Source organism: Uranotaenia lowii, chromosome 2, assembly GCF_029784155.1.
Source record: "Uranotaenia lowii strain MFRU-FL chromosome 2, ASM2978415v1, whole genome shotgun sequence".
NCBI lineage: Eukaryota > Metazoa > Arthropoda > Insecta > Diptera > Culicidae > Uranotaenia > Uranotaenia lowii.
The window spans coordinates 249,601,764-249,628,536 of record NC_073692.1 but is presented as its reverse complement, the minus strand read 5'-3'; the positions used below and the strand labels follow the sequence as shown (position 1 = coordinate 249,628,536).

At 36.8% G+C, this 26,773-nt stretch overlaps 1 protein-coding gene across 1 annotated transcript; it reads right to left on the bottom strand.

Moving 5' to 3' along the window:
* Positions 1–7,056: 7,056 nt before the first annotated feature.
* LOC129748835 (adipokinetic hormone/corazonin-related peptide receptor variant I-like) lies at positions 7,057–25,691 on the bottom strand. The gene is made up of 9 exons (XM_055743604.1): positions 25,384–25,691; positions 10,899–11,150; positions 10,630–10,753; positions 9,153–9,301; positions 8,970–9,069; positions 8,450–8,657; positions 8,260–8,383; positions 8,057–8,198; positions 7,057–7,585 (listed from the first exon to the last, which is right to left on the bottom strand). The coding sequence occupies exons 2-9, from the start codon at positions 11,036–11,038 to the stop codon at positions 7,457–7,459; spliced, it is 1,116 nt and encodes a 371-aa protein (XP_055599579.1). The 5' UTR covers positions 11,039–11,150; positions 25,384–25,691; the 3' UTR covers positions 7,057–7,456.
* Positions 25,692–26,773: the final 1,082 nt, after the last annotated feature.

Genomic DNA, 26,773 nt, shown 5'->3' with positions numbered 1-26,773 from the left:
ACACCACCAAGGCTCCTGATTCCTTTTTGCCTTGCTTCCTTCTCCGCACACAAAATCTAGCATCAACCCGACGATTACGTAGCAGCGAGCCGATTCATGAAACTTCTTACCAACCCGCTCATGAGCCGTGTTAGTAATGGTATTATTCTTTCCCGTGGAAAAATGTTTGCAAAGCTTGAGCTTGAACAAACACAAAAAGCAACAAAGATGACGCCAAGCCGTGTTGGCTGTAAAAACGCGTTGGCCAAAAAGAACGGAAAATAAGAAGAACAGTGTGTATACGGCCGGCACATCCAATCCATTTTAGTGATGTTATTATTCTTTTCAGGGAAATATGCCAAGCCAAACGAATTGTTTTGCTTCTTGCAAGTGCTGTTATTATTGCTTCATACGAAAGAATGTGCGTCACTTTTTGAAGCTACGAGCTTGAAGGAACATCAATAACATCAACAGCAACAGTGTGCACTTGTGTAGGCCAAGCCAATATTTGAACGATCGGTGCTCGTACGGTACGGATGGTTTGTCTCTGAGAGCCGAAAGATTTTCTTTTTTTTCTTCCTACTTTTTTCTTCTGAACTGGCCAGGGTGGATTTGATTTAAATCAAAATGATTTAAATCATGATTTAAATCACGATTTAAATCACTTGATTTTGATCAGTGATTTAAATCAGAGTTCCTCAGTGAATAAAATATCTGAAATTTAGTGAGTATGGAACGATTTTATTTAATTTTTCCTCGTTTTTAAGCATCGAAGCATCCCCTCGGGAATTTAAAACTGTTTTTTTCTCGCTCCTTGTGATATTCCGAAAGTTGTGATTGACAGAGATGACGAATGCTTGTCCACGTAGAAGTAGGTTGGAGTTTGGATAATGTCCTCGTGGACATACTTCATAAATGGCCGGCCTTCGACCAGACCGAACTGAGCGCCATTAGAAAATTTAAAAACAACAGAAACTAAATCTCGAGTTATTCATATCCTAGATCGCAAAACCGAAAAAGAATGATTAAAATGAATTCCTTGAATTATAAACTATTGATTCTAGCTCATAAACATCAAAGATTTTGTTTCTAGATGAAAATATTTGAACATGAAGTTCAAGTGTCTTGAAAAAATGCTGATGGCATTCAGTTCGGTCTGGTCGAATCCCGACCAAATATCACTCAAATTTAATTCAATGAATATATTTTTGATATGAAGTTCGCATTGGCAAACAATGTCCACTTAAGTCTGCTCAAAATAATGTATGTTCATTTCTTTCAAGCAAAATGAAATTATAAAATCATCTGATCTTTATGTTTTTGCTTAAATTTCTATGCTCAACGTTTTTAAAAGTTATGAATTACAATTTATTCTTTTTAGTTGATCTTTTTATTTCTCTGAACCAAGAGAAATAGAAGGCTGGTAGAGTGCTAAATTCTGACTCGTAGTCCGTCTATAAAAAATGTTTAGTGAGTTTCGACAATATTTTCATTCAGTAAAGGAATTGCTCATTTGTTAATGAAATAAACCATTTTAATTAAAAAATACTTCAAAAATTGTATTCAAACTATTCAATAAGACGAGGACAGTGGAAAACATGCATAACAAAGGAGTAAGCTTACGAAGGAATAAAACAAAATTTTCTAACACAACCGTCAATCGTATCGAGTCGTTAGATACAAAGTCGAATCGATGTGGATTCAGTTTGAAAAGCATTTGTCTTTGATGAATGTTGAAAATCATGAATCATGAATATTACACTATCACTCAGCTTTATCACATGATTGAAGAACCTTCGGATGCTAAAATATTTCCCTCATATCCAATTTATAGAACAAATCCTATTTAAATCACATAAATCTGATCTAAATCAAAAAAATCCGATTTAAATCAAAAAAATCTGATTTTTTTGATTTTTTTGAAAAAATCATTGATTTTTATCCACCCTGGAACTGGCGTACTTCCTTCCCTAAACAGACAGCAAGCTCGGTATCAAAATTCTCATGAACCAAATTCGAGTCTCTCGTGATCCCGTTTCTCAGATTCGCTCATTTATGTTTTTTAATACGAGCTGCACTGCATGGAAACCGCCGTCGTAGAATCGTTTTTGTTGCTGTTCGTGATTGTATTAAACACAAACGAATAACGAGCCGGCGGCGAAGCATTTTCGTGTGCGTTTCGAGGAGTGAGCGATTTTTATAGTCCTTGGCAGCAATCAACGGCGATGTCATCAAGACGAAGCTACTGCAGGAAGTTAGAGCACCTGAGCCATCAGCAGGAACAGCGTATGCAGGGAGGAAACATTTTTCAAAACCACCACCGAAACAGCACCAAGAATGGCAACCATCGGACATGAAACGAGGTCCAAAATGCAGAATATGCAAATCGCCTAACCATCTTTCAAGGGATTGTCCATCTAAAGATAGGAAGTCGAAAGCATGGTGTACCGTTTTATCAACGAATGGAAGCGAACATTTTGGCGAAGAATCGAGCTGGTATTTCGACTCCGGTGCTTCGAATCATTTTACCAATTCCGTGTCGAAATTGGAAAACGTGCAGAAAACCAGCGGTACCGTCGTTGCAGCCAACAAAGGTGCCATGCAGGTAGTGGCGAAAGGAAAATTGAAGCTGTTACCCGAGTGTAGTCAAGACGACGAGCCAATCGACGTCAACGATGTGCAAGTCATTCCGGAGATTTCTACGAACCTGATTTCGGTGAGCCAAATAGTGAAGCGCGGACACACTGTCACGTTTAGCGCAGCTGGTGTGAAGGTCAACGAAGGGAACGGAAATCTGGTGGCTACCGGCGTGTTGGAGAATGGTTTGTTTCGTCTGGCGCAATTGCCTTTATCAACAGCAATGAGCGCGTCTTCCGTCGTGGATATCAAACTGTGGCATAGGAGAATGTGCCATCTCAACCTGGAAAGTGTTCAGCGATTGAAACGTGGTATGGTCTCCGGAGTGCAATTCGACGGTCCAGCGGAAATTGAAGATCGGTGTTCAACATGTGCGATGGGTAAGCAAACTCGTCTTCCTTTCAAAAAGCAAGGCTCACGTGTGCAAGAAATCCTGGAAGTGGTCCATTCCGATGTGTGCGGACCAATGGAAGTTAATTCGTTGGGCGGCAGAAGATATTTTCTTACGTTCACGGATGATAAGTCTCGTCGCATCGCAGTGTATTTCCTGAAAGAAAAATCAGCGAATGAAATTTTTGAAGCTTTTGAAAATTACCGATGTTCATCAGAGCGGCAGACTGGCCGAAAGTTAAAAATTCTGCGAACCGACAACGGGAAGGAGTTTCGCAACAAGAAGCTGGAAGACCATCTGAACAGTCTGGGGGTTCGCCATCAAACAACGGCGGATTACACTCCCGAACAAAACGGTTTAGCCGAACGTGTGAACCGTACTGTGGTAGAACGGGCCAAATGCATGTTATTTGAAGCGGATCTGCCTAAGTCATTCTGGGCAGAAGCAACAGCAACAGCGGTCTATCTGGTAAATCGATCGCCTACCAAAGGACACGAGGTGACACTTGAGGAAATGTGGAGCGGAAAGAAGCCGAACTTAGCTCACATCCGAGTGTTTGGTTCCCCAGCTATGGTCCATATCCCGAAGCAGAAGTGGCAAGCAGTCGTAGCATGGTCGTCAAACACGTTGACGTCAAGACTGCGTATCTTCATGGACAACTGGGCGAGATTGTCTATATGAAACAACCGGAAGGGTATGCTGTTGGAAATAGTGTATGTCGTCTCAACAAAAGCCTGTACGGCCTCAAGCAGTTCGCTCGAGTGTGGAACCATACACTCGATTCGTTCCTGCGAAAAATGTCGTTCAGCATTTCCAAAGCAGACCCGTGTCTCTATATTCGTCGAACGGGAACTGTCATCGCCTATCTGTTGGTTTACGTGGACGATATGGTGGTGATAACCGAGACTGAGGAGGAGTTCCAAGAAATATTCCAAGGTCTTCTGACGAACTTCAGGATTAACAACCTTGGAGACATCAAACATTTCCTTGGCATGGAAGTTGTACGTGGTCCGGATAGGTTCAAGCTTAGCCAACAGCAGTACATCCGGAAGTTAACCCAACAATTTGGGCTCGGGGAGGCCAAACCCAGCAAGATTCCTCTTGATCCGGGCTACCTACAGCAGAAGGAGGAGAAGGAACGGCTGCCAAACAACCAGCAGTATCTCAGTCTTATCGGAGGTCTGCTTTACGTAGCTGTTCATACCAGGCCGGACGTGGCTGTCAGCACATCCATCCTAGCTCAAAAATCCAGCTGCCCAACCCAACTGGATTGGAATGAGGCAAAGCGTGTGCTGCGATACCTGAATACAACATCCGACTTGAAGCTGAAACTGGGTTCCACAGAAGGCGAGTTGGCGATGTACGTAGATGCGGACTGGGCCGGTGATGCTCGGGACCGAAAATCTAACTCTGGCCATGCAGTATTTTTCGGAGGAGGCATCATATCCTGGGGATCCAGAAAGCAAGCGTGTGTGTCCCTCAGCTCAACTGAAGCCGAATTCGTTGCACTCGCTGAAGGGTGCCAAGAATTGCTTTGGGTGCGCCGGCTGATTAGCGAAATCAGTGGAGACGAGTCCATTCCCGCCAAAGTGTTTGAGGATAACCAGAGCTGCATCAAGATGGTTGACAGTGACCGGATCGAGCGACGAAGTAAGCATATTGACACACGGTACTTCTTCGTTCGCGACTTGAAGCAGAAGGGTGTTATTCAACTTCAATATTGCCCGACGGAGGATATGGTTGCAGATGTCCTGACGAAGCCGCTTCAGCGAGTACGCCTTGAGAAGTTACGTGCTAAGATGGGTGTACTTTCTGAATAGTTTGAGGAGGAGTGTTGAACGCAGCAGGCGTTTAATAGTAACAAAATAATCATAGTAACCCATGTTTAAAATTTAAATAAAATTCTCTCTCTTGTTCCAACTGTTAACGAAGCTAGTTCGTTCTTTACGGCTCTCAATATTCCAAAAAAAATTAATTTAATCTTAAATACATTGTAGCAGTATGGATAAAATTAAATAATTTTCATATTGTTTTACTTGAACATCCCTTAGTAGACCGAATGAACACCTAGCTGAAAATAGCCATCCCTGTAAAAGCCGATAAAATATCTATTTATAGACCAAGTAAACCAAGAGCATAGCCGAGTAGGAGAGAAATATTTTGGAGAGTAAACAAAACTTTCGACGCACCCCATCGAGAGCGTGACGTCACGGAAAAACTCTTTTTCTTCGTAAAGCGGATCTGGGTGTTTTAAAGGGATTTGGCGAAACTTTGCTAGAGATATCGCCACCAGCTGATGCATGTCCGGGCGTTGACCCCACCAGATGATAGGTCTTATGGTTGTATTGGTAAGAATCGGGAATTAGAATCTACACCCGAGATCGGATGTCAATATCTCGGGTTGATTACCAGAAAAAAATATGAAAAAGAAGAGGGTTTTTCGTGAACATTCGTAATCGTTCGCTAACGATTACGAAGTTCCGGTCAGGAAATTAGATGACTGTTCTGATCTGAGGGCTGATGCAAGTACTCGATCACTTTTCCTTGGGCTGTGGAGTAGGCTGGACTGCAAGTTTTTTTTATTTCGGGTTCGCATTGGTACCACAAGGTACTTGTTAAAAAAACCGTGGGTTTTAATTTTTTTTATAAAAATGTCTTTTTTAAAACCTTCCCAAAATAGAGTGCGATTAAGAGTGTTCTAAGTGCGAGCAATACCGTTGGGTGATAGCTCAAAGAGCAGAACACGGTAATTTTTAATGGTTTTTAGTGCGTTTTTCCCTAAAACTAACTTTCGAAAACGGATCAGGTACGAAGCCCACGCGAGCCTACAACAACGTCATCATCACCTGGTCCAAGGAAATCCGCTGCGGGTCGACGCATATCGCCACCGGCGAAGCCACACATCACGGGAGCTGCGCCGATTTTCCGACGACACCCTGCGACGGCGACGACCATACCAACATCGACAGCAGCAGAAACGACGGTCTGGGGATCAACCGAAATGTTAATTGAGGTTTGATTGCCCAGCAACGTGAGTACTCAAAAAATTGTCATATATCATGCGCATGATTGGAATCCGATCTTGATTCCCTTTTTTAAGCCGATCACACATATGAGCAAATAGCTCACTCGGCTACGTCCCCAGCTGAGGACCTAGAGGGCCCGGGTTCAATTCCCCTTGCGAGATATTTTTTTATACATATAAAATCCATGGTCCACCGATGAGGTTGGAATAACCTCCGGTGGTGTTGAAAGAAAACGCACCGTTTCCTCGTCAAGGAAAAGGAAACTTGAGGAAAGCACTCTTTAGTTACCGACAGACAAATACCCCCATCCGGGGAAATTTTGGGAAGGTTAGTGTGCCTAGGCAGCGCTAGAGGCGCTAATGTAAATTGGAAGAAATCTCGAAGGAGAAGCTAGATGTAGGAGAAACCTTCTAAGCCAAAACCACCCACCAAAAATGTAAACTTACACTCCCTACTAATCCAACAAACAACAAACCACCACCAAGCAAATTAGGAAAATGTAAATAAATAATCAGTTGTTGCAACAAACGTTTTTCGAGCAAATAAACGATGTTTTTAATGAATGGTTAAAGTTCACGTTTTTTTTCGGTTGTTCGGTAGTTTTTTTTTGAGTAGGGTTGACTCTCGCTTATTCTTTTTTTTCCCTTCCAACCCCTTTCCAGTTTCCGAAGCAATCTTGGGGAATTTGTTCGGGGAAAGTGGGTCCGCTGAAGATAATTCTGGAAATATAGTTTTTTCCAGTTAGTTGATATTTTTTGGCCAACCGAACAACCAGTCTTAGTTTTCGTGTATTTTTCGACCAATTAGTCTGGGATATTGATGGATGGTCGACGGTTGAGGTCGGTAGGTTGAGTCTGATCTGGGCCAATACAATATACACCCATCCTATGTTGGGTCTCAAAAGCCGGGCAAGCTTTCAAAAGGCGGCTGGTCTCCTCGGAGTGGCGCTTAAATCATCCGCTAACAACCCAGATCCCAATTCGCCCACTGCCTCCCGTTGCAACATGTGAAATTTATTATCGGAAACTGTTCCGAAATCTTCTTTGGCTAAATTAAATGAGCTAGCCGGAGCAAAAAAGCAAAAAAGGAAGAAGAAACTTCAATCTTCTTTTCCTTTTAAGCCAATAATTTATCTTTTTCTTCTTATACTGGAATCCTGATAGGCATCGAAGAAGAAGCAGCCACTGAAGCTACTGGCCGCGTAGTTTAGCCGCTGAAATCCGCACAGTTGATGAAAGCCTTGGCTGGTAGCAAGTGTAGACGCTGGTTCCGGATCGCCAACATCTTTTATCTTGGCCCTATACTTCGGAGAATCGGCACCGAACCCTTAGGTTAGGTTAGGTAGGTGGATTCCTTTTCGGGAAAAAGAGAAATTAAAGCGAAACAAATGTGTGGAAGACTTGTTTTTGTCCAGGAAATGTATTTAAATAGTTTTGACGTCACAGGCAACGCTGATAGTTCTATGTCCTCTACCATTGGATGACCGGAGAGATTCCGAATGACGGGTATATTTTGCGGTGTTACGTAGTACAACCGAACACTGATCAGTCTCCTGTAAGTAGAATGAAGCAATCAATCGCAACTTTTGATACAATAGTTTAACATGCAATCCTAGCTAAACAAGCAAGACATTATTCATGTTGGTTCCATCAAAACAAACAAAAATCATGTATGAAATGTATTAACACAACACAATGGAGTTTTGTAGTTGCATCTTCAGGCGCAATCAAATCGGTTTCGACAGTTTTCAACACTCGCTTTCCTTTTATTTTTTATTTTCAAGTCATGAATTATTTTCGGAATGATTAAATCGCTTTGCTCAACTTTTCTTGTGATGCAAATAAGTTATGAGTCGTTAAATTTATTGTTAGGTTTACATGATCGACCCTTTCATCCAACTGATGTTTCATTTTGTGTTAGATGTTGTTACTTTTGTGTTCTACCAACGACACGTATTTTGGCAAAGATAATAAATAGGTGCATTCAAGTATACAGACAATTCCGATTGAAGAGAATGGTTTACCGTTTTGCGAGTTTTGCGTATTTTGATATTGTATACTCCATAAACAATAGGATTCATACAGCTGTTGGTGCAAGCAAACAGGAAGAGTCCTTTTTGAACACGTTGATCAACGCTCGATGCTGATTTTTTGTCGAGCCAATACCTAGATTAGATTTGAGAAATGCTGTCATAAACTTCTGTGAAAGTCGAAAGCATTATCTTACCATATTGACATAACATAATACGGTGTCCAGCAAACGATGAATACCATCACTATAGTGATGGTCATTTTTAAAGTTCTGCGCTTGGCTCTCCCTAGAACATCGATACTGGATCTGCGAAATCCCTCTGTAAAATATTTCATACTGGCAGTTATAAAAAGTCTTTCAAATTTTCATTTTTATTCTATAATACCAGAGTTGGGCCTTCGTGTATGCCGGAATATTTCCATGTAGATTGAACCGTATGAACAAATGATGGTTAAAAGTGGGAATGTGTACATAAACATCATGACGATAATATTATATACGATAATATAATTATCGTTCTCTATTATGTTGTCTGTGACGCACTGCTCATACCAAGTGACATCAGGATGATGAGCAACATGGAAGATGATAGTCTGAAATAGAAATAAATGTGAAATGGAAAATAGAGTAAATTTTATTCGATGGTATCAAAATTTTCATTGCTTTCTTCTTAATATTTCATCTGAAAATGTTTCCTGACTTTTTCAAAAATGAACTTCTAGATTAAAAAAATCCAAGACAAAAAAACTTTTCAGTTTTGGAGTCCTCAAATGCCCAGATTTTTTTATTGTACTGACGTAGGAACGGTCGGTTTTTAAACGATGATGAAGCGCATGGAGGATAAATGATAATAAACGATCACATAAAATTACAAAATTATGGCAATGAAAAACAAAAATACTTACCTGTGGAACACTACATAGGAAGGATAAGGCCCAAGCAATTGTTATCATAATTTTCCCTCTGCTTTTCGATAGCTTCAAAGGCTGAAGAACGGCAAAGTATCTTGAAACAATGTTATAAACAGAAGAAATATTATCTGGATTATGTCCATTCTAGAGCTCGAAACACGTGTATGAAAGTCTCACCTGTCGACTGATATGCAAACGAGCACGAAACTAGATAGGTAGAGACCGAATGTTCGGAAAAAGGCCATCAACCGACACATGATATCGCCGGCCATCCACCGGACTGTATACGCCCACGCGATTTCCAATGGCATCATTAGAAATGTCACCTTATGAAGCCGTTCGTTGTTGTCGATTCATCACCGCCATGAAATTGCAAGAAAGGACACCAGATATCATCTTTTGTGCGATTCCGCCAAAGCACTCGGAAAGGACCTGAATTGATTGATTTGTTTTGACGATTGAAGCTGGAGGTTTTTCCAGAATTGGGAAGTTAAGGTTTTTGCCAAGGAAAGAAAACAAGTTTTCTTCTTCTTTGTAGTTGAAGAAAGTGCTTTCAAATCTGATTAGAAGTCAAGGTTTTTCTGCGCTCATCCAACTACACTGCCGGCCAAAAGTTTAGGATCACCCGCTAAAAAACATGCAAATTTTGATCGTTTATATCTCAGCCGTCTTAGGACATATTGCAAATCTTCTGAACTCATTTGAAAGATAATGAGCAATAGCTATTTCGGAGTTATTTTGCCAAACTTTTGGACGATAACTTAAGTGTCTATTTTATTAATTAAAAGTACATTTTTAAATTTTTGCACAACATTTTTTGATTGTATTTTGAGAAGTTTAGAATAAGGATTCTAGTGCAACTCAAATTTTGAAATTTGGTCAACCTTATCGCGAGATGATTGGCTTTGAATATTGAGTGCGTTTTTTTGAACATGCTCTAACTTTAGGTTAAGTTTTAGGTGCAAAACTTAAACATTATTTATGGGCAAAATACCTCCGAAATAGCTGTTGCTCATTATCATTCAAATGAGATCAGAAGATTTGCAATATGTCCTAAGACGGCTGAGATATGAACGATCAAAATTTGCATGTTTTTAGGCGGGTGATCCCAAACTTTTGGCCGGCAGTGTATATATTACATACATTAATGAAATTTTAGAACAAGATGTTTTATTGATATACAAGAAGTGAGGTATAAAGGGTAAAAAATATATTAGGTGTATCTATGACATATTATATGGAAAGCAAAAAAAAAAAAAATAAGGCCAAACCAGGAAACCTCAAAAAGTTCCTTTGTAGGTAAACCGGAGCAGCAAAAGATTTGAACAGCATAGCTAAAATAGCTCTTAGCTACAACACTTTTAAATTATGTAATCATTATCAGAAACACTGATCAATTCCTACAACCGAGTTTTGTTTCAATCTGTTTTGTCGATTCGGCATTTGAAAAAGACGTAACTTTTCGAGGGTCCGAAACCGTTTGATGATGTTATATAAGCTCAAACCGAAAATAAGGACGGAAAAGAGAATTTCTTGGAATTATTTCAACATATTTCAATATAGGTTGTAGCGTTGCGGAATATTTTCAGCTGTGAAATTTACAGCATATTAAACAGCCACTTAACTATCTTAACAACTATTGTTCTGTTCATACCATTAAGTCTGCTATTGCTAAATGCATCAACATCATATCTATCCGAGAATGTGACTTCATGCGACGTTTTATTAGCAGTGTTAGAACTGTTATGTTTCCAATTGCCGAAATGACCATCAGAACACTGTAATGAATAAAGATAGTAATAGTAATTTTTTTTAAATCAATCTCGCTAAAGATTTTTGATGGCTCAGTTTAATAAACAGCATATTGAAATCGCACACAATATAAAAACCAACAGCTCTAAACTAACCAAAAGCAATACGAACCTATACACGACTATTTGCAGTAAGTGTCCGGAATTAAACTGCATATCCATCGGCAGTTCACTCTTGGAGTCATTTTGGTAGGGCCAATTGATGAACTTCTCACGATCGTCATCTCCGGTATTTAGTAAAGAATTGGGCATTATAGTCCGATTTTAAAAGCTGAGCGTTAAAACTATCACAATAATGGTTTAGCTGGACCGGTCTTGCTTTCTACGGTGACGCGGTGAAAGCTGGATCAAATTGTTGCCTTACCTGGAAACAGAAAAAAAATGAACATAATGATTATTGGTTGTAAAATTTCAATCGTTCAAAAGCAGTAAATCAAAAATAACGAATAATAATGAAATCGAGTTGGCCATGAGTAAAAATAGTGATCGGTTGTATTTATGACAGGTCCGCGAAAATCGTCTTGTTAGATTTTTTTTAGTTTGGAAGTGTAATTTTCAAATGAAAAAAAAAACGTAAAATCGAACCATGTGAACGAGGGCAGAAAGCTTTGAAAACAAGTTCTCAAGAAGGTTATTTGTTTAAATTCACCAAGGCGTCACTACATTTTTCATGAAACTTCCGATAAACGATATGTTATTAAATTCTTCAATCACTTGTCCTCCTTAACTCAGAATCACGAACTCTACCGGGTTTGGGAATTTTGTTAACCTAATCATTTACACGTTATATCTAAATATTTTGTGAATTGATACTTTCAAATATTGTGAAAGTTTCTTGAAATGATGTTACCTACGGAAAGTGGTTCAATTTTAACGCAAATTGGCGTACAGATTTCACGTGACTAGAAAACTTCGAAAATAAAAATTATTGTTGAATTTTTAGCTCAGATTTTTTTTATTGGCAAACCAGTTTTATTGAATTTAAACATCAGGAATGGAAATATTTCAAAAAGAAAACTATTCTATTCTATTCTATTTTTGTTTATTTTAAGAGGATTTTAAAAAGAAAACTATAACTTTAATCTATGCTAGAATTTTACTATTGGAAATGTCAGACTACACTTTTGATTTTTTCGATTGTGTTAGATATAGAATTTCCTTCAAAGTATTTATTCCAAAAAAGAAGAAAAAATCGATTAACTTCACTTTATAAATGAAATTGTTTCTGTTTTTTCAATAAGTACACGCTAAACAATGTCATGATTAACAGAATTATGCATTGCGAAAAGTTAAAGATGCAATTATTTATCAGCACTAAGACCTAAAATTTAGTCAAGGTTTCCAATAGATTTTTGCAAAACATCATTCAACGAATTAGAACACCAACCATTTATTTGAAAAACAGTTATTCTACTATAAATCGAAAAATTTATTCTCTCATTTCTTTGCAGGAAATGAATAGTGCTAAAATTGGTGAACCAATTGAAACGCGTTAAGTAAAAATATAAAGAGTCCCAATCAATTCTAGCAATCTTTCAATTGGTTCATTGTGCAATGTTGATTATGTCGAACCAATCAGGGAGTGCAGCCATTATGCCATTTGCCAAAAGGGGACGCAGATGGATCGTATTTGATAGCAAATAAATAAAATGCATCTTTGTCGTTGTCGAACGCTCGAAATTACCAATTTTATTCTGATGAATTTTTCATATCACTCGTTTGTCGCTTTTGAAAAAATATAGGAACAAGCGATTCCGAAAATATAAAGATAAAGATATTAGCCCATGCCAGGGTGGCCAGCGAGTTTCCATTTTCAAATTCTCGGTTTTTTTCCCGGTTTTCCCGATTGAGATTTTATGGTTTCCCTCGTTTCAAAATGTGCAAATAAATATGTCCAACAGGTTTTTTGACCATAACTTAAGATATGTTTATGCAAGTTGAATGTAAAAGTGTGAGAGGACCTAATTCTTTTTAGTTCAATCTTGAAACTCAAATACGCTAAGAAAATAAGTTGCCTTACCTGCCTTAAGTTACTTTTTTTTTACATCTTCTTCCTTCTATGCGTTTATTAATTGACCGAATAAAATGGTGGCATCTTTTTTCTGGCATTTTTTCCCGCATGGGACAATTCCCGATTTTCAAAAGTTAAATTTAAGCTCAATATTAGAAGAAAATATTTTCGAAACCAAATAAAATAAGTTCCTCGAGGTCATGTCGTTTGTCAGAAATTTGATTTTTATTTTGGAACTTTTTGACAATTTTTCGTGTTTTATTACATAAAACACAAAGAAAATATTCTTTTTTTAATTTGTTTTCAATGTTTTATCAATGAAATGAAAATTTGAAATATGGTTATGATTATTTTTGATGTTTGAGGTACTGTTAACTAAATTGAAAACTGCTGAAAATAAGTAAAGTCACATAAAAAAAATCTCATTTTTTAATCTATTTAAAAACTACCATTGATCATTAGATTTTTGTAAAAATAACTTTTCAGAAAATTTTTCGACCGAGGTAAGACTTCATGACTGAATAACTGGATTCATATCTCTTTTTGGAAACACGTCAAAGACCAGCGGAAAGAGTCGGGATTACCAACTAACCTGTTTCTTGATGACGAGACGGCATCGTCGGACCACGATATATGCAATCTTTTTGCTAAAAAGTTTTCTAGCGTCTTCACTTCCGGATCTATTTCCCCAGAACAAATAGCTAGTGCAACTAGAAACGTTCCATCTTTGAATACTCTTTTAACCCTCCAAAGCCGTTCGGGTCAATATGACCCGAAGCGCACATTTCAAGCATCTTTATCATCATTCCAATATACTGATGAACTGGTAATTTTAACAGACCAAGTATGTTCTATGAAAATAATGAACAAATTAACGCCAATAAATTAAAATTTGAGTTTTTAAAATCGGTTCATTGAGAAATCAAATACAGCTAAGCAAAGCCAAAACTGGATGTCGTTTTTTTTAAGTAAGATTTTTTTTCTACCGGAAGATCTGTCATAGCGGTAAAAACTTTCATTGGACCCCAACATATCTATACATTGTCGGATAGATGGATTCTTGACAATTTCAAACATAAATGAAATAATTAAATACAGAAAATCTGTCAGAAGTTATGAGTATTTTAAAAATAAATTTGATTTTTCGGACTTTTTACTTTCTGAACCAGTTTCTGATAACCTTTTAATACATATCGACTTTATTTTAAAATGTTGAGAAATAAGAATAAATTACCTACACAATGAATATAATATCATCAAAATCGGTTAACATTTACAGCCAGGAGAACGAAATCAAATTACAACTCATATTTCCCCGAAACGGATATTTAGCGAACGGCCTTGGAAGGTTAAACAACATCTCTTTTGGTGAAGACACTATTCTGAAGGCGACTGTTAAACTAAAAAATTCTGTTTCCCCGGGCCCCGATGGCATACCAGCTACTTTTTTGAAATGCTTCATGCCTCATCTAGTAATTCCTATCAAACGCATATTTGACGCATCGCTTGACAAAGCTATATTTCCGTCGTTGTGGAAGAATGCTTTTATGTTCCCGGTTTACAAAAAAGGCGAAAGAAGGGATATTCATAACTACAGAGGAATATCGGCTTTGTGTGCTGTAGCTAAATTGTTCGAACTCGTTATCTTCGACCCAATTTTCTCGTTTTGCAAGCAATATATTTGTAATGATCAACATGGATTTATGCCCAAGCGCTCTACGACTACGAACTTATTGACATTCACATCATTCGTGCAAAACAGTTTTGCTGCCGGTTCTCAAGTCGATGCAATTTATACTGATTTGTCGGCCGCTTTTGACAAAGTGAACCACGAAATAGCTATTGCGAAGCTGGAAAGGCTGGGAATTTGCGGGTCCTTATTAGATTGGTTTCGCAGTTACCTCATTGGACGCAAATTCTCTGTAAGATCTGGTGACTCATGTTCCAAACAATTCTCTGCCACATCAGGCGTGCCTCAAGGCAGCCATCTAGGCCCAGTAGTGTTCCTGATTTACTTCAATGACGTGCTTTTACTACTTGACGGTCCAAAACTCGCCTATGCAGATGATCTGAAGCTTTTCTACACTATAAAATGTTCTGGAGATACTGTACTTTTACAGCGACAGTTTGACAATTTTGCCAAATGGTGCGATGACAACTGCCTGCCATTAAACCGCAAAAAATGCTCGGTCATCACCTTTTCCCGTAAACGGCTTCCTGTAACTGCTGATTATTTCCTTGGAAACCAGATAATTGCTCGAGCAAAACAAGTAAATGATTTAGGTGTAATTCTTGACCAACAGTTGGACTTTAAGTCGCACACTAATTATGTAGTCGACAAAGCATCGAGAAGTTTGGGATTTATCTTTCGCGTGACTAAAGACTTCAAAGACATTTACTGCCTGAAAAGTCTCTATTGTAGCCTTGTCCGCTCAACTTTGGAGTATGCATCTGCTGTATGGAGTCCCTATTATCAGAATGGTGCTGATCGAATCGAGGCCATCCAAAGACGCTTTATACGTTACGCTTTGAGACGCTTGAATTGGCAAGATCCGTTCCGCCTTCCACGATACGAGAATCGTTGCTACCTCATATCTTTGGACACGCTCCAAGCCCGGCGAGCTACCATTCGAGCGTTATTTGTCTCCGATCTTCTGGCTTCGAATATAGACTGCCCCATGCTGCTGGAAACTATCAACCTGTGCGTACGACCTCCAGGACTAAGAAATCGGAACCTTCAGCTTCACATTCCTCTTCGCCAGAACAACTATGGAGCCAATAGTGCCCTGATCGGTATTACAAGGATATTCAACCGTTGTTCAGAGCTCTTCGACTTTGATACCTCCAGGAATACGTTTAAAAGAAGAATTCTAGCGATGTTAAGAACTGTGTAGTCTGTAGTTTATACTTTTTTGTTAATTTATATTAATGTTACTTTTAAGTCTAATCATTAGGATCAATACGTGATCCGTTGATATAAACCCAATAAATAAATAAATAAATATCTCTCTTTTATAGTTCTATTAAAATTAATTTTTTTTTCATCAAATAATCCGATATTTTCGTCGGATTCTTCAAAATAACTCCCCCAGTTCAAATTTGTTTGTTAGATTTCTGCTAATTTTTCCAAGTATCGTTTCAGCATAACGTGTTTTTCTGAAAAAAAAAAAATGAGCTTGTGATGCAGACTCGAACGTCAATTCTGGACTAGTGTATAGTAATTCCAGTAATAAGATAGATGATAAGCTTAAATCTTAGTTTTCGAGATGTGGATTCAATAGAAAACTGTCTGATTTCAACATATGAATCACACTTCACAATTGTGAAACTTTGATTTAATTTAAAAACATTTTGATAGTAACTGCAGTGCTTGTGCTAAGAAATAAGGTAAGTTTGTGGTCGAGACATCTCAATTTTTCAAATATTCTCGACTTTTCCCGGCATTTTATTCATTAATATAAAATCCCAACATTGTATTTTAGGATTTAATAGAATTTAATAATCCATATAAAAATTCGCGGTTTTGATTTGAAATTCCTGGTTTTTTTCCCGGTTCGCCAGCCACCCTGTAATATTAATGCGAATCGCAATTCATCCCAAGTGAGTAAACGATCTTAAAAATGATTCCTTAAAGTCAGTATAAGTCGGATACGATAAAAAGTCCGCCACGATATCTTTCAATTTGTTTTCTCGTACGGGCTTCAAGTGAGAAAATAACCCTATTGTTTTCTCTGCGACCGGCAGTGCAACAAGATTGCCTAAAACAGATGGTGTATTTTAAAAAAAGTCCAACTGGAGAAGCAGCAAATATTATCGCTGACGACGCTTTGCACGCGTTGAGCGCAAAACTTGCGCGCTCTGGCATGCTTTCAGGATGTTCGAATAAAGGGGACATGTTCCGCTTGTGTGGAACGAATAGAAACACAAGCTTAAACCCCTAAATAAAGCCTTTCTAACATTTATGTAGGTTGATGACTGTGTTCGCCTAAAGATTTTTTTCATCCTTTTTAAATTAACAATCCATTTGTGTCAAACAATTATGTGTAACAAACTTAAGTTTTTCTTGTTGTTGTGCTGACTTAAACGTATGTTAGAGCAGCTCCAAACTGCTAATAAATAAGAGTCGATCTAGGCTAGCGTCCAATTACAGATGTGGAAGCTTTCAATCAATCTCACTTTTAAATCCGTGGTGCATAATCGACTTTCACAGGTGAACCTATAAAACCTAATGAAAAAAGTGCATCATATTTCCGTCAAAAGATTGTAGCTTGTTTAAGATACTCTCAACCTGTTCCTGTTTGTGTACTATTTATTATTAAACCACTTTCTCAGCTAGTAGGTATGTCTAATAAAAAACGTCGACTACTTACATTGTTCGTGAATCAAATTTAACACAACGCACGTTTTGTCCACAAATCAATCATGAAATGTGACCGAAAACACTCTCCCAACATTTTCACTAGTGAAATTTTTTTCTTGAGCCGCTACATGCAGAGCAGTTTACAGCACCCAGGAACTATCGGGCGAGCAGTCTAAATTTGATTATTTCATTTTCACCTTCAATGTTGTTGGTATTCATTCACTTTTGATTTCAAATATGTAGTTCGAGTTCACTTTTCCAGCGCGCTCGAAACGAACGGTCAATAAGATGTTAATTTTGAGACGGTCAGATCATCAATAAGCCAGCATACATATTTTTTGGAAGAGTTTTGCGCAGTACGAAACATTGATAATGAATCTCCTATTCACAAGTTGTATATTGTTCGCTATTCTCCGGTATATACAATCTACATCGACGACGCCTAGCTTTCGGATCAGTGTAATTTGTTGTGAGATAAAAGGACGTCCAGAGACGTACAATGTCCCTTTTCTTCTACTTGGTTTGGCCATCCCACAAGCACACCAAGAAGCAAATGCCTGGTGGTAATCGTTGGCGGAAAATTGTATCCTAAACGGTTCTCCAGTCAAGGCAACTGTTGGTTTGATTCGCAGCAGGTGGCAAAATTGACGCCCTCGATTTGACATCAGCAGACAATCATCCTGATGCGTGCGTTTGTTTAACAGTTAAGGTGTGCGGTATTGGGGTGAATGGAATTACAATTCAGAATAAGAACTCGGGTCGAAATTCAAAATTCAGAAACAGAAATAAAAATAAAATCAAGAATCAGAATGGACGCATTTTCTTGGAAATAAGATTACGTATCAATGAAATTTGGTAGTCGAGGGTTTTTTGGCCGAGTTTTGTTAAATAGTTTCAAGTTCCTCTCATTCTATGGCGGGCATACAAATTCAACTTTAAATATGTCATAACTCGAACGATTTTCAGGTTATTTCATAAAAATGGGTTCAGAGGCACGATTGGACAAACAAGTGAATTTGATTTGCAGAATGGCTCTGTGGTTTTTGAAACAAGTAGCTTCCGTATAAAATTTATTGTAAAAAATAACAGAACTCATACAAGTTTCATGAGATTCTCATGAAATTGCTAGTTTTGACATGATTAGACTATTTATTTTACTACATGACCTATGCCACTTTTTCAACCGGAGGCCTCCATACAAAATCAACGTAGGGGAGATAATGGCGTAATGGCCACCTTAAGAAAAACGCTTATTTAGCCATAGAGAACAGCTATAATATGTGTATTACATCATTGTTCCGTGTTCAGACTCAAATAGTCTATTGCCTAATTGGATGAAACTTGAAAAAGTAGATAAAAACGTTTAAAAATGCATTTAAATTTTTTTTTGCCAAAAACTGAAAACCAGTCACTATAGGGGCATAATGAGAACCCCCCAGGGGCAGTATAAGCACCATTAATCGGAGCACGATGAGCGTTTTCTGCCGGGGAATCTAGCAGCGAGCTCGATTCGATGAAGTTAACTGAATAATAGAGCTACAGCTTGACTTGTTTCATCTGACGATTTGGCCTATTGGTAAGGTGTCGGAGATGTAATCAGTAGACCCGAGTTCGATTCCTGGTCAAGGTGATTTTTTTTTCATTTATCATTCATGATCAATGCATTTTGCACTAAACGGTAAGGCGTAGATTCATCAAACAAAGCAATAACAAAATAATCTAGGTCTGTTTGTAGAATTCAAGGAATTAACACATGCTCATACATTATGTTTCTGGTGTTTTGTTTGACTAGCCGTATAATGTGGCAATCTAAAAAATCAATCATGAATGGTATGTGAAAAAAAATCCTCTCGAACAGGAATCGAACTCGAGCCTACTGATTACCTCTCCGACTTACCAATAGGCCAAATCGACAAATCATAGGCCAAATCATTATTTCATTCAAGAACCTCGTGCTACGAACAGTATAAGGGAAAAACTCGCCAAAAAATTCCGCTATCAAATTTTTAACTCATAAGCAGGCTTTGATTTGCTGTCCAGTACACATGAACTCTGGATGGTCGTTTCTAATGCCCGTTCCAAGGTTTTGGTTCATATCGATGACAGAAAAAAGAATAAGATGTTTTCAACAAAAATAGGTCGAACACATTTTTTGAACATGTACTAAACTGAAGATGTATCAAGCACCTTTTCAATTTTAAGAACAACAACAAAATCCGGTGAAAATGAACAGACACTGAACTGAACAAGAGCCTGCATTTAAAATAGAGGATTGATGTAATTAAAGGCAGAGAACTTTTTGATTTTTTGCATGCATAAGTGAATGTTTTCAACATGGTTGTCCATTTCTCCCCGAGCGGCTTGAAAAATGCAACTCAGTGCACTTTTCGTTCTGATACACTTGCCCTGCTCTGTTAAGACGCCGGGCGTACACCCAATCAAAGAGAAGAGAACGCTTCGCCAGTGTGAGAGCAAGAGAAAAAAATCATCACATTAATGCCATATTCGTTTTCATCTGGTGGAAAGATGGTGGTGCACCAACTGCTGTCATCTTCATATAAAAAAAACGTATTGACAGCACTTGGTGCACTACCGGTGCACCACCAGGATGAAAACGAATATGGCATAAGTGTAGAGGAGCAGCGCTAAAGCAACGCAGTAGGCTTGGTTCTTTCGCAACAAGAAAAGGAAGAAGAAGAAGCAATATCGTTTCGTGCTGTTTGTTTGCCTACTGTGGTAGGAAGAGAAGGAAAAAAATGCACTTCAGTTGTGTTTTTCGGGATTTCTCCTGCTCACACAGTAGTGTTGCTATAGGGGCACCGGTTTTGCTCGGCACTTGGCTTCGGCTGTACGTTCATCATTCATTACTTGATCTATACATTGTTGGGCCCAAATAAACAATCTGTCTAAATAAACTACTCAACCTTTTTTTGAATCATACGCCGAAAAACAATGTACTGTTTGTTAACACACAATTCATATACGTAGGACTTACAGAATTTTTTTTTTGATAAATTTTTAATATGACCTGAGAGTGTTGAAAATACATAATATCAACTCCTGTAATTTCACATGGTGGAACAAGTTCAAATGCGCCTCTACCTTTGGAGAATTTTCTCTCCAAAATGATTCAGCATTATTTGAGAAAGGCCAGAAAAGGATATCCCGTGTGTTGAACCTGAAGTGGATTTTAAAAATTATTAAATGTTTTTGTAAATAAAGGTCTCTTGATAAAAACAGCATTTAGTAAAAGTGAATCAACAAACATCAACTTATAAAGTAGAAAAACTGCAGATGCAATGCAATACAATTTGATAAAACAAACAGGAACACGTATTAAATTAATTTCAAAGCCTATACATTATGTTTCGCATCTATGAATAAGTTCAGAAAAGCATTGTGTTTTCACTTGCCTCAATTACTTTCAACAAGAGTTTGTTGAAAACTGATTTTCATGTGACAAACAAACTGTTTTCCGGAATTGCTCGAAAATTGTAGCAGCTGAACAATTGGACCAAACTTGTCCTTCCTGATGATGGCTTACAGGATTGAAAAGACATCGAAATACGGAACAAAGATAAGTGAACACTTCCATTATTTTCATTGGTGTACCGACTACATACAATCAAATTGTTTTTTTTTCACCCACACAGAAATGGGACAAGAATTTCTAATTACAAATGATATAAAAATGGGTTTTCACATTGTCTTTAGAATCTTGATATACATTCATCTCATAAAATTGTGTACAACACTGTTCAGTTCTATATAAAGCCCATTCTTTTGATTGAATTTTGTGAAAAATCGGTAGTTCCTATGTTATTGATCAACTTTGTATAATAATTTAAAATGTCAGTTTAGATTCTGGGTAGAGGTAAATTTTTTCAAGCAATTCAATGCATTTGCTCAAAACTTTCTGGACAAGTATTGATTTTAAGTGGAATTCTACAAATGGTTTCATTTTTTAACGGTGAGGATCGATTAATATTTGGCATTTTATAATAACAGAGTGCATTAGTTTTATTATTCAGAGCCAAATCGATAGACGTTTGTGTACAATTTTTGGGAAAGTTTTTTTTTTGTTTGATTATCTTCGTGAAACGACAGTTGCTAATTTTAACTTTCATGCTTTTGGGAATAAAAAGCAGTATTAACATTTTTGATAAGTTTTTTTTTTATTTCAAAAATTGAAAACAAACTTTGTGGAGTTTTCAACCATACTTCAAGTATTTTTTAGTAGTTTCGATATTTTTGCGGCACGATGCATTAAAATTTTCACTCGAAATAAGAAACAAGAGTTTTTAGAGTCCCTTCATAGTTAATTTTTGTCACCACTAAACTTAACATACTCAAGCCTGTTAATGAACTGAAAGCTTTCAACAGGAACTAATAGGAGTTAGGAAAATAATTACTAAGGTTCACCGTAACACTAGTCAAAAGTGTCTCCCAATCAATTCCTTCAAACCCTCTCCCAACCAAAATTGTTTTGCTAGGATGCAGAGGTAACCTCGGTCCTAAAGCACAAAATAGATCTTTCATCCTTTTCTCATTTTTCCAATTTATCTATTGACTACTAGGACGTGGCCGGCGCCGTTATTGACGTTAAAAGAGAGAGCATCAGTTTTGTGAAGTGTGAATGAGCTGCTAATCCCAAGCACCATTCATTTGACCTCTGATCAAAATTGATGGCCTCGGTCAATCACGGAGTAGCAACCATTGGCAATGTGGAACTTGTTCTACTGAGCCACGCCAGCGATCGGGGACCTCGAAGTGATTGTTATCATAATATGTTTTTGGAACAAGCAATGCTTACATTTTCTACAACCATGCGCTTCGGGTTTTACGGTTTAAGGTGGATGTGAGTAGTTAATCAAGCTAAGCTAAGCTAAGCTAACTGATTTTCATGTGACAAACAAAAATTGTTTGTTTTAAAGATTTACATACTTTTCTTAGATTTCATAAACGTTAAATGGTTAAATTCTTTTGCACTTGCCCCGGTGGATCTTAATTGAAATTAAGATTGAAATTAAAAAAAAAGGAAAAAATAGAAACTTTGATAACTGTTAGCCTTCTCGGCGTAGAAATCTTCCTTTTTTCTGATTTGTGTGATGTTTACATGAAAATTTTTAGAAAATATTCATACCACCGTGGAAACATGAACAGATTTTTTCTCGATCCTTTCAATTTTTGAAAATTTGCTTTTCAATCGAATGTTAATGAACATATAAGGTCAGTAAGTTTAAATATTAAAAAGTTTTAAAAAGGACCCCCAGCACAATAAAGAGAAAATTAAGGTTATTCGCGTACGATTAATTTGAGACCATCCTTTATTTCTGGGTGGAGTCGGAAAGAAGAAGGCAAGCCTTTATTCATATTATATTTGGCATAAAATCAATACTTATCAGACAAATGAAGGGAAATGTTACCTCAATTAGATACTAAAAATGATTTTATAGTAGTTCGTGAGCACTTCTTGCATTGGTTCTTGCATTGGAAGAGGGAAAGGACTGGAAGTCCATATCATTAAAACATATTTTGACATCATTATAAACTCTATGATGCTTATTAAAACAGAATAAAAGTTTCAGATCTTGAAAAACAAATTTAAAGATCAATTTTAAGAAAGTATCAGTCAATCATCTTTGTACTGAAATTCGAAACTCCAGTTGCAGGTTTTTTTTCAAACAAGTTTGCCTCTATAGATTATGGTAAAATTAGGTAAGAAATGCTGCCTTAGAAATAAAAGTAATTTTTTTAACAAATTTAATTTATTTTCAGAAGGTGTAGCAAAGCACACCGGGTCAGCTAGGTTTTTATATAACTTTTTAACACAAACACACCAAGACCATCATTATCAGTGGGGCATATTCTGCGACTCGAGTGACGTGACTCACGAAATTTCACCTCTTCGTCCTGACTCCAAAAATGCTTCAGCAAAGAAGTTTGTGTATCGATGAGCTCTGAAGACTAATAAGAGCTCATCCGAACGATAGTTTCGAGGCTAGAGAGATTATTTAAGCCAGCAAAACGATATGAAATTTAGTTAGTCACGTCACTCGAGTCGCAGAATTAAGAAAAGTTTATCATTGATTCATAGTGAGAACAAATGTGTAAAAAATTTAGTTACAATCACTCAATGACGATTAACAAAACTTCCTCTACATCGAAGCATATCTCGCACATCCTTACGACGGATGGGAACAAGGGATAAATAACAATGATTAAGGTTCTATTTGGGTGATTTTTTTGCCATTCTCAACATCGCGATATCGCTTATTTGTAGGTACTGGCACAGTGAGACATGCATTGTCCACAAATTCGTTTTTTTGCTGGTCGGGTGCAAAAAAAAGGATAATGAGACCATATTATCGATAGTTATATATCCGTTTACCCTTGAAACAATGAAGTTCGATTTGCGATGAAAATCCCAAACATAGTTGCTGAATTGATCGACTTCATTTGAGATCATAATGCACCAATTTTTAGACAAAATGATTTCAAAAGGTATTTAGTCGATGAATTCCATTGAATGCGTCGATTACCTTTTGAAATCTTCAATTTTGTGATTTTAATTCGACAATAAAACCTTGATTTCAAAGTGGGATTTATTGACAAATCTAGATAAAATCCAAGCTATATAATTCAGATTCATTTTTCAGATTTAGATATAGATTTCAGATGACACTTTTCAAGCGACCACCCTCCACTCCCAGTTTTTATTGTTTAAATGTCACACATTACATTCATTGCAAATATTTATATTTTGTTTTTTCTTTTCTTTAAGAACGAAAGCCTTAGGACGAAAAATTATAAAAATCGTGCACTCTTAAAAGTGTAATATCACGTTGAAAAGAAAAATATCATCATTATCATTTTGTATTCACGCATTAGAGTTCAATTGCCTGTACTGCATGGACTATAAATTCGTTGAGAAAATGAATTTTTCGTCAACGAAAACAACAGGTCGATGGGTAATCAGGTGTTGATTGAGTATCAAGAGAATGTATAAGGCCGGAACAAATTTCAAATCCTTCTTTTGTCACTCGGAGTGGAGTCGGATGTGAAGTTTAAACCGGTCGTGTCGCGGTTTTATTCCGATGACCGCTGCATATTGACCTCTAACTAGGTAATTTATGCCAAAAACCCGAAGTTTTTTTTTCAATAGTTTTTATTGTTTAAACAGTGTAAGAAATGAGATATTTAGTTTCAGGTTTAATAAATGGTTTTTTAAGGCATTAAAATTTTTGCAATTTTTTTACAGTATGTAGGTACTGAATTATGCAAAAAGATGTGAAAATAACTGCGATATGGGCTCGTATTCAGTAGAGAGTTAAGATTATTTTAAAGATTCGGAATTTTGTAATTAGATTCGAATTCCGAAATCGGATATCAGATTAAGATTTTAGGTACATTCAGACTCAGGTTCCAGATTCAGTAATTAGTTTTATATTTCAGATTCAAATTTCATATTCAGATTTCAGTTTTAAAATTCAGAATTCATTCATTTTCAATTGACAACACCATATTCACATTCCAATTTCTTTTTAGGATTTTAAAGTCAGATTTAAGATCAAGATTTTAAATTCAGATTGAGATTAAGATATTAATTATATCATATTAAGATTTTACATTTTGTTATTCCGATTCAGATTAAGATACAGATTGTCTTCTCAGTTCCAGATATTCATAAATTAAGATTCAGACCAAGATTAAATTCAGATTTTAGATCAAATTTCTAGAAAACCATTAACTTATCATCTTTATCGGAAATTACTTGTAGGTATGAACCTCTTAAGATTCAATCACTTATCCAAAATATGAACGAAACAAACACATCAGTAAATTTCTGTGCGGATACTTAACACTAAATCACAAAAGTACTGGTCGGTTTCTTAATCTCAGGAAATGTCCTGATTCATCAAATTGTACTAATAAATAACTGCTGAACCAAGAATTATAAACAAACTAAACCTGTGAATGATTAAAAATGTCTGCGATATAGCAAATACGATGGACGTCCATACATCGATAGAATGATCAGCATAGTTAAAATTGTTTTAAATATTTTCAAAATTCGAGAAAAATTGATGCTGAGAGACATTTTTCAAATAATAAGAAGCATATAAAAAAAGAATTGTGTTCTCTCTAGTTCTCTGTTGAAATGGTCACGATTAGTTATAGTAATAGTTTTTCTACACATATCCTTATAAATTGTGGTTCACTTACTTTATGGAGTTCAGTACGTAGCAATCACTAGAAACGAGCACAAAAAGTCCTTTACTGGGTACAATATTTCTAGAAATATAAACACATTTTTCGCACCATTGTAGAACATATTTTTCCTTTTTTTCACAATAGTCACTTGTCTCACAGTCCGATTTCATCAATTCTCTAACATTAGAACACTGCATGATTCGATTATTTCGTTACACAGTTGCCGTTATCACTGTTACTCGTCGGTTTCATCACATGGATTTTTTAGATGCCTTTACCCGTGTAAATCATAGCCGAGAAGCCGAGAGCTGTTGATTTGATGAAAGTCGGAATATAAATAAAAGTACATAAACTCTGGGATCCCTGCAAAACATTGATAGTGCATTTTCTTATCACCTACACCACCTTACTACGGTGTCTAGTCCATATGAGCGGTTGTTGTTTACCTAGGAAGCACATCGGGAATCTTTCTTATATGCTATGTAGGTGGGCGATGAGGGATGTGTAAGTACGTTATGTGCCAGAGGATGCTGAACTTGGAGGATATATGTAGCTTTCAATACTACATAACAGTTTAAGGATCGCAACATTGAACCATGCCACAACCCAGCTGTTTTGTTGCAGTCCTAGAAAGTTTGGAATTCTCATAAATCTAAGCTTCAATGAAATCGTAATGAAACTAGGGTAGTTTCACCAAGAGTTGCCCTGCGGTGGGGTGGAAGGAGTGTGGATCCGGGTTCATTTCGATCAATGTTGTGCTTGAATCTATGAACATCGTCTCTAAATCGAACCACATATGGCTACTACTATCCAATAGACACGTGTAACCGTTATTTTAATGAGTGTGCTAGATTTTTTTTTAAATTTTGGTATGTCTAACAGTCATTTAAAAATAGGTTAAGGCTTCTCTTAGAACAATAAGTCTGTGCGAAACAATATTTTTTCGAAGACTAATAAATAAATAAATAAAATTAATGACTAAAAGACAATTGGTACAGTGATGCGCGAAAAAATAGCAGCACCACTAAATTCTACCAAAATGTGAACTTGATACAATAATACAAGAAAAAAAATGTTTGTGTGTAATAAAAAAAATATATTTTTATTATGTTTTATTAGTGACACCCCAAGCAACCAGAATTCCCTTAAGAAGGTTCCATAGAAGCTTAATCAGCTCTCGTTTGTGTCTGAAGGGAATGCTAATCAGCCCAAAATTTAAGTTCTTAAAGCTACTTTCAAGTTCGTTTGGGTAGCTTGTTACCGTAGGTAACAAAATATTCAAATATTAAATAAAATAATAATATAACCCATCCCTTGTATATGTTAGGATTAAAATGATCAATATAGTTATTATGTTTGTTAAAGGCTCTTTCTTTTGTCATTTTGATATCAAAAATTGTTA

Excerpts from the sequence above, each read along its gene's own strand:
- LOC129748835 (XM_055743604.1), bottom strand. The coding sequence starts at position 11,038 with ATGCCCAATTCTTTACTAAATACCGGAGATGACGATCGTGAGAAGTTC. Across the intron at positions 8,384-8,449 it reads TACACGAAGGCCCAACTCTG|AGGGATTTCGCAGATCCAGT; the intron begins GTATTATAGAAT and ends AATATTTTACAG. Across the intron at positions 8,199-8,259 it reads TATTATGTTATGTCAATATG|GTATTGGCTCGACAAAAAAT; the intron begins GTAAGATAATGC and ends AATCTAATCTAG.